The sequence below is a fragment of the Oryzias melastigma genome, linkage group LG14 (assembly GCF_002922805.2).
Source record: "Oryzias melastigma strain HK-1 linkage group LG14, ASM292280v2, whole genome shotgun sequence".
In the NCBI taxonomy this organism is placed as follows: Eukaryota; Metazoa; Chordata; class Actinopteri; order Beloniformes; family Adrianichthyidae; genus Oryzias; species Oryzias melastigma.
Genome location: NC_050525.1, coordinates 29,249,082 through 29,257,833, shown reverse-complemented (window position 1 = coordinate 29,257,833; position 8,752 = coordinate 29,249,082). Strand labels below are relative to the sequence as shown.

Genomic DNA, 8,752 nt, shown 5'->3' with positions numbered 1-8,752 from the left:
GCATCTGTCCACGACTCTGCTGCCGCCGTCCTGCTTCCTGGAGACGGACCGCAGGTCTCCTCTGATCAAACGCGGATCATTCTGATCATTGAGGATTGTTAAGAGAACGGCGTTCGGTCATGGAGGTCAGCACGGTCCGATTGTTCCTTTATTTGTTTGATTTTCCTGCAAAATTCAAATGTTAGAAGATCTGAAGGGTTTGTAGAGTCTCCATATCATCCTTGCAGATCCATTCATTTAAAGCAGGCCCAGATGTTTGCAGCAGCACTTGATGATGTTTATATGTGGGATTATGGGCTAATGATGGGCTAAGGACTACATGTTACTCTTTAAAAATATTCTTCAGGTCTGAATAAATGTAACATATACCACGATAAACGAGAGAGGTCGTCGTTTTCCTGAAGAATCCTCATCAGAAAGGAAACGAGATAAATCCTGACCTCAGTGACAGACCTGGAAACATGTATGATTGATAAAGCTAAGATGGGGAGCAGACCGAGCTGGGCAGGGCGGATGTGGAGGTTCTGGTACCATTCTAGATTCTGGTGCTGCAGGGATGGATTGATCTGAGGATCAATAGTATCCATAGGTGAAGTACTGATACTAGCATGATGGGATCAGTACTAGTTTTTCTTTAATACACAGAGTAAAGCTTGAATTTACTTCCAGAGTTCATGCAGTTTCTGTCTGTCTGCAGGGTTGCCAGATTGGACAAAAAACAGCCAAATTGGAGTAAAAACCTGCCCAATCTGTACAGGAACCTTCCCAATCTGGAAACATTGTGTGTGTCTAAAACACCCCCCCCCCCTTCTTTCGTCATCAGTGGGCGGAGTCATAAAAGAGCCAATTTGGATTTGGACTTTTGTTGTTTATAATTTTACGTTTATTACAGTCTTGTTTTTGTTTACTTTTTTCACTAGTGAATTTGACATTTATTACTGCCTATATCTTTTCAACTATGTATTTGTGGTGTTGTTATCATATATATATATTTTTTAAATTTGCACTAGTTGCTGTTTTTCGTGTTATGCTATTATTAATAGACATGTTCTATACTTAATGTTTTCAGTTCTGAATGTTGTAATTAGTTAATAAACTTCTTCATTTGCTAAAAAGTCTGTCTCGTGTTTTATGATACACTTATTTAACGATAAATGGTGTATTTCTGGAACTATTCTATCATCAAACATTTCAAGAAAACAGTATCGCTATCAGTGATACTAGTGCTTGATACTGGATCATCCCCAAATTCTCAGTATCGACGCCTCTAGAGGTCAGTGAACGCAGCAGACAGAGACCCTTCGCCCTGAAATCTGTTACTGTCAGCAGTTCAGACATTTCAGGTTCACTTATTAACTGAATTGAGGTTTTGGTTCAAATTAATGGATTATAGTAACCATGAAATGAAGAAACATAGAATAAAAAGTGTCTGTGTGGAAAAGGGAGTTACTGCAGGAAAGCTGATATTAATGTAAAAATGTAAAAATAAATAAATCTAAAGTCAAAAACCAAATGCTAGTTAAAGGTAAAGAAAAAACACCTAAAACCTTGAATGATGTTTATCTCCATTAAAGCCACATTTTCAGTAAATACATAAGCTAAAGTCATCAGTGTGTTGTCGATGTAAAGCTCAGCTGGAGCTTAATATCAGAACTAAACACCAAACGAATGTAAACAAACTGTGGAGTGAAAAGCTGATGGAGATGCTGACCTGAAGGACTAAACTGGGACACCTGAACAAACAAGTCATCAGTGCTGTAGGAAGACAAATCTGAAGCTGTAAGGACGCCGATGTCTCGCTGAGGACATGATGGTACGAGGTCAAAGATCCAGATTATCGCTTAAATCCATACGATTTAGATCAAACGTTACAGCAGAAATATCATTAAAAATGTGTCCATAGAAAAAGGTCAGATTAGGAAACATTGAATTAAAACAAATGAATGAAATAAATCAAGAAAACATGATAAAAATAAGAAAACCCCCAGAATCTCCTCAGGTCTCCTCTCTGTTTTCATGCCATAAAGACAGAAATCACATCCCATAATTCACTTCTCCTCTGTAGCCTCCAACAGGATCAATATCCAATTCTGCTCTCTTTCATCAGTAATATTCCTCCACCTGGCTGCTTTTATACCTCGGCTGTAACAGTTTCTCTGCCGTCGTCGTGTCTCATCTTGGACTTGAAGGCTGCCGTCTCCTCCCGGTCACAGAGACCGGACGGCATGGACCGGTCCTCAGGGATCCTGCTGTGATCCACAGATGCTCTCCTCACTGTCCCCATTTAGAACATGGTCCAATGTCCTTTTGTTCACTAATGTTTCCTGCTCGGTGGAGCTGTGTGAGCTCCAGATCTCCTCCCTGTGGATGTAATCTCTGACTGATGCTCCTGTCTGCGCTGGATTTACCGTCTCTGGTGGGAAATGTCTCATTCCACCAAATCCTGCGTCTGTGAGGACAGTTTTACACCAAACAGTCTGTTATTTGTCTTTCAGTCAGAGGAATACACAGACTCTCTTTCAGGGTTCTGAGGGGTAAATATACATTTATGTTCAGGTTCAGTTTAGATTCTGGAATATCTTCTCTGTTAGATCATTAGAATTTGAAGATAAAACGTTTCATCTGTCCTCATCTTCATGTTTTCTGCTCCTCTGACATGATCTGGATCCATGATTCCAGTTAAAACTGTTTCTGAAAACAGAGAGAACAGGTGACAGCCTCTGCTTCCTGGATTTGGCTGCAGAGCCGCCGCTCCATTTATTATCTGCACTCAGCTGCAGAACACGCCGTCCTCTGAGAGTCACCTGTGAGAACACGGAGAAACAACCGACTTCACCGCAGAGCTCGTCTCCTCACGCTCCTGTCCTGGTTTCTCTTTTTTCATCACAGTCTGGATCTCTCCATCCTTCATAATCATCCAGTGGATCAAAGGAATCAAATCAAAATCTGACAATAAAAAAGCTTCTGCAATAACTCCAGAGGTTCAGTGGTCTGAGCCCCCAAACCTCCTGTCAGGAACTGATAACTCCTGTCCGCTGGCTCCTGGACCGTCGCTCTGTGTCGTCTGACTTCCTGCTTCACAGAATCTCTGAGAGTCAAAACCTTTGATAGTTTTAGTATAAATCAAAGGACAGGAAGAATAAAATGATGGAATCCAAGAACAAGCTTAGGCTCACACTGGACGGGGAAGCGCCGTGGAGCGGAGTGGGCGTGGCCTCCACTCTCTCCTGCAGTTCACAGCAGAAGCTTGTCCGTGATGGTTGACGATGATAGAGCTTTATTTTGTTTTTGTCATCAAGTTAATCACCTAAAATATGACCCCAAGTTTCTGCTAAGAAGAAGCCAGTTAGTTAGTAGGTCTATAGAAGTGTGTGTGTGTGTGTGTGTGTGGGGGGGGGGTTATTGTGAATCATTCATATCATTCAATATGATGTTGACAAAGATAGTTAAACATTTGTTAAGCTAAGCAGTTTATTAATATGGTCTGTGCAGACAGTGTCTCACTAAAGATGGTCACGAGTCTCACTAAGTGTTACATCCTCAGTGCACACGCATGGCTGAAGTCTAGGGAAAATTAAAAAAAGGGACAATAATACAAAAACTAGAGAATAAAAAGGACAGTTTATTAAAGGAAACATTTGTCCTGAAAGAACAAAGTGAAATAATTAGGGACATAAATAATGATGTTTGTGGACCGTGGCGTTTGCCTGCCCCTCATCTGTGCCTCCGACGGACATGTGACCGACTCCAGTCTGATCATCGGAGTGAGACCTTCATGCTTCCCGAGTTCCCCTGAGCACCACGACTTCTGCAGCGTCTCTGCCTCCAACACTCATCGATGCCCAGAAGTGCTTACCTGGTCTCTCCCTCCTGTGTGCCTGACGCCCCCTTCAGGATAAGGGAGTCATTGCAGTGAAGTCTTCAGACTTTAATAAACTCTTTTCTTATGAACTCTGAGCAGTGTGCTTTCTGAGATCCATTTCCATCCACCCTGACAACAACAAATAAACAAAGCCTTCAAACTAAGACTACCAACCCCAAACTAAAATGACAAAACCCAGCAGAGTGAGACTGCTGAGGACAAAGAGGGAGAAAGAACAGAACAACCTAGCACACCCCAAATGCTCCTCAGCCTGACTCCGCCCTCGGCGGCCTCAAGGTAAATGGGGTTCGAGAACCCTGACCTCACGATTGGATGTTCCTCATGGATCAAAAGTTGAATTCCATCCGTGGAAATGCCCAGATTTGCACATTAATTTGTCTTTGGAGAATTATTAGTTGTTCTTATTGAAGCCCCGCCTCCAAAAATGGTCTTCAGTTGTTAAACAAGGAGCCGGTTCCACATTTGACAAACACCTGTCAACAAAAGGCCACACCCCTTTGTTAGAGTTTATGACCAACGTTTATGTCACAATTCTTGAGTTATTGAACTTCTTCGTTGAACTCTTTTTAACTTTCACGAGCAGCCGTCTCCTTGGGGAAGAATCTGTTTCTGGGTCGTTTTTCTCCGTGAAGAGCAGTTTGTGGGAGTATCTGTTCGCCGCAGCCGTCTATAAAGACCTCAACAAGAAGGAGAAATAGAAGAACGAAGGATGGAAGTCCCGAGGCTTCGGATGAACAGGAATTCTACTGTACTCGTGCACGCAAACACGTGCACAAACAGCCCTCAGAGCCGTTGGTCCCGCGGGCCTCAGATCCTGTGGATGTACACCTTTTGGCTTTGATGAATAAAATATGAAAGCTGAGTTAATACAGCCTTCTATTTGACTTCAATTATTTAAACCTCCTCCTATTGTAAAGACAAGCATGCGCCACGGGAGAGGCGGGTCAAGGAGACTCCAGACTCCCCAAATCTTCTCTTCCTGGTTCCCTTCTGCCCTTCCTTCCTTCATCTCCTCCGCTGGCATAATTAATGACTTCAGACGGCTGTTTACACAGACTGATAGCCCACGGAAACGTCTCCCAGGGAACTCCCACTTCTGGGCCTCCACAGAAAAGAGCATACGAGATGAGAGGAGTTTAGCTGCAGGAAGAAACATAATTCCTGCATCATTTTCCACACATTAAATTTGCTGGCGGACTCGACATCCTCACAGGATTTAAGCTGATTCTGCTGCCGCGCCGAAACTGCAGGCAGAGAAACCGGTCCTGCCAAAACAGCCGGACGCCTGAGCAAACGTTTCATCATTTCCTCACATGTTTACACCCGTAATTCTAGTAAATGGACTGAAAGACGAGGCAGCAGAAGACAAGACGGGAGAGAAAACGACACCATCAGCTAAGACCTTTGGGGTTTGAAGCTGGTATTTAGGAACTACATCAAATAAAGATCAGATCAATGTTTGTTCAGAAAACACACAAAAACCTGCCAGACTTAAATTTGACGCTTTTGTGCAAAGAATCAACAAGTCACAACCATTAACTGACTCCTCCCCCTGGTGTTCCAAACAGGAAGTGGCTCCAAGAGACCAAAATCCCATAGACGTCAGTAGAGAAATAACCAGCTGTAGTCAGTCAGACTAACCGTTGATCTGACTCCTTTTTTAGAAACTTCTTGAAATTACTTGATAATCCTAATTTATTACAGAACTATCTAGTGACCTGGATTTTAAATGCAATTCCGACACCATCCTCTCCACTTTGCTTTCATTGTTTTTAAACGCCAGTCATGACATCACCGATTTCACAAAGTGAAAATCGAGTCAATACCAACATTTCACGACGTCTAATTGTGACTCACTGTGTTGTGATGATGAAACTGTGGAAGATTTGTTAAAAAATTACATTTAGTCACTGTTTTTTTTTGCCAAACGTTTTTCAAACGCAATGCATTGTGGGCTATATTCGCTAATGTAGAGAGCATTGAGCATGCTAGTTTTTTGCAAAGACTTCTGGGAAATTTCTGGTGTACTAAATTTTCAAATTGTAGATTTGGACGTCTCTATAAAATGGTGACTATAGTGAGAAGTAAAGGAATTCACAGCCTAAGTCTGTTTGCTGCAGTGTGATTCACGTGTTGTTCCTCCCTCCCACTCTCCTCGGGGGAGGGGGAGGGATTCCGGACTCCAGGTGCCGCGTCTGTGCACCTGTTCTTGGCAGTGGACCTCGCCTCTGGCTTGTCTTGTGCCACTATACCATCTGGATGAAGCCCATCAAAGTCAAACCTGGCAACTATCGTCTATTCAGTGAACCGTAGAGAGAAAGTGTTCATGTTTATCTACGGGTGTGCTGCGGGCGACACTTCTACAGCTCATAAGGGACAGTAGGTGAGACGCAGACGTGTTGTACAGATTTTTCATTTAATCAACCCCCAGAATCTGGTGGACTGTGTACAAGGATCCCGTTAGTGCTGTTCACGTGACACGTGCACGCTCCGTGCTGCAGCCTGTTAGAAGTGCGACAGAGTGTAGTTTGTGACTGTCAGTAATCAACCAGAAAGGACAGGACGACAGCATCACCTGTACGTCATAAGTGTGTGCGACTTCCAATGGCCTTCCAGATACACACGGAAGAATCAAGGAGCCAATACGAATCAACTCCAGGCATTTTGTCCCATCCATCTTCAGAAATATCTGTCCCTTAAAAACCCTTTTCAATGTTTACAGAGTCATTTCTCCACAGTATGAGGAGCTACGTCTTCCACACACTTCTGCAGAAATTGGTCAGGATGGACTTTTGTAAGAAAGACTTTGACAAACATGGAGTTAGCGGGGCAGAAACCCACATCTCCCACAAACCGAGGGGAAATAGGAAGAAATATTTCCCATAACGGCAGCACCTGCTGCAATCAATAAAGCAGGAAAAGCTGATGAAACAGAAGAACGCCACTGCAGTTCCCACACTCGCAAGGCGCCTCAGGTCTGAATGAGTTAAAGCTGTTTAAAAGCTGAGGAAATCATGACCGCAGCACTCTGGAGAAAGTGAAATATAAATTGAGAGAAGGGAATGAAATGGCGGCGAGCAGCACGAAGACAGAGAGGTTGATAAAAGTGTTGAAGTCATTTGAGAAGGAAATAAGAAGCTGAGTGAGTTGTGATAGAACGGAAAAGATTCACGCTCTCTGCTGGAGCAGCAATAGGCTGAACGCTGCATTTTACACTCATGATGAAGCAGCTTTAACTGAAGATCACATCTATAGTAACACAAACTCCTCAAACTCCAGAGGACAGCAGTTTGGAGAACTCCAGGTTTTAGAGGAGAATTCTCAGAGCAGATGATGATGGACAAGTGCATCCATCATCCATCCATCATCCATCCATCCATCCATTATCCATCCAACATCCATCATCCATCCATCATCCATCCATCATCCATCATCCATCATCCATCCATCCATCCATCCATCCATCCATCCATCTATCCATCATCCATCCATCTATTATCCATCCATCATCCATCCATCCATTATCCAACATCCATCCATCCATCCATCATCCATCTATCATCTATTCATCCATCCTTCATCCATCCATCCATCCTTCATCCATCCATCCATCCTTCCATTATCCATCCATCCATCCATCCATCCATCCATCCATCCATCCATCCATCCATCCATCCATCCATTATCCATCCATCCATCATCCATCCATCCATCCATCTATTATCCATCCATCATCCATCCATCCATCCATCCATCCATCCGATACTGCCTAATCAATCCTAATATCAATAGTATCAATACGAGGTAAAGTATCGATACTTCCATGATGAGATCAATTCTTTCCTGCAGTTTTTCTTTCATTCGTCCAGTAAAGTTCTTGACTTTACTTCTGGAGTTCATGCCAGCATGGTGTCTATCTGTGTACAGTGTGACCAGATTGGGGGAAAATAGCCAGTTTAAGCAAAAACCAGCCCCACTTCAGCTCAAAACTGTCCAACTCGCCCCTCCCATCCCTGAGAAAGTCATCAAAGAGTCTCATATTTGTGAATAATTGATGGCTACGGACTTAAGTGTGTGACAAGAAATGGGACTTTAACTTAACATTATTACTTAACATTAACATCATACATTTTTACTAAAGATTGTTTATTACTGCTTTTATTTTTTAAATATACTCCATATTAGGAAAAGTATTGGCTCACCTGTCCTGACTGACACCTGAACTGAAGTTCTGAGGTTCTGTCCTCTATTCTCATTTACTTCACGTCTCCTCTATTCTTTATTATTTCTTTAACTTGGTCCTCTGTTTGGTGCAGTGTGATTCATGTGTTGTTCCTCTTTCTCCTCCGGGGGAGGGTCAGAGATTTTAGATTCCAGGTGGATCATTTATGCTCCTGTTCTTGGCTGTGGACCTCGCCTCTGGCTCGTCTTGGCCGTGGACCGCGGGTTAGATAAGTTAATTCCTCTGTAACAGTCCTGGTATCGCCTGTCCGTCCTGGGATAGGATCTCTCCTTCATGTGGACATCCCTGAGGTTTCTTCTTTTTTCCTGAATCAGGTTTTTTAGGAGTTTTTCCTTACCGGGAGGGAGGGTCTAAGAACAGGGATAGGCAACTCCAGGCCTCGAGGGCCACAATCCTGCATGTTTTCCAACATTCCTGCTCTGGCATGTTCTAATTGGCTGGACACACTTGAAGCAGGTAATCAGTCATAGTAGGTCTTGGTTATGTGGAGATCATGCAGACACTGTGGCCCTCGAGGCCCGGAGTCACCTAGACCTGGTCTAAGGTCAGGGATCACCAGTTTTATTTAGTCTGTTTAGTTTAGCGATCAGCTGTCGTTTATATTTTATGACTGATCTTCTGCTTCT

At 43.2% G+C, this 8,752-nt stretch overlaps 1 protein-coding gene across 1 annotated transcript in view; it reads right to left on the bottom strand.

Moving 5' to 3' along the window:
* Positions 1-2,131: 2,131 nt before the first annotated feature.
* LOC112142564 (vascular cell adhesion protein 1-like) overlaps positions 2,132-8,752 on the bottom strand; it is a 66,836-nt gene continuing 60,215 nt past the window's right edge. Inside the window, exon 4 of the mRNA XM_036215328.1 lies at positions 2,132-2,274. Within this exon, the coding sequence (XP_036071221.1) occupies positions 2,132-2,274 (143 nt within the window). The remainder of the gene's footprint in view (positions 2,275-8,752) is intronic.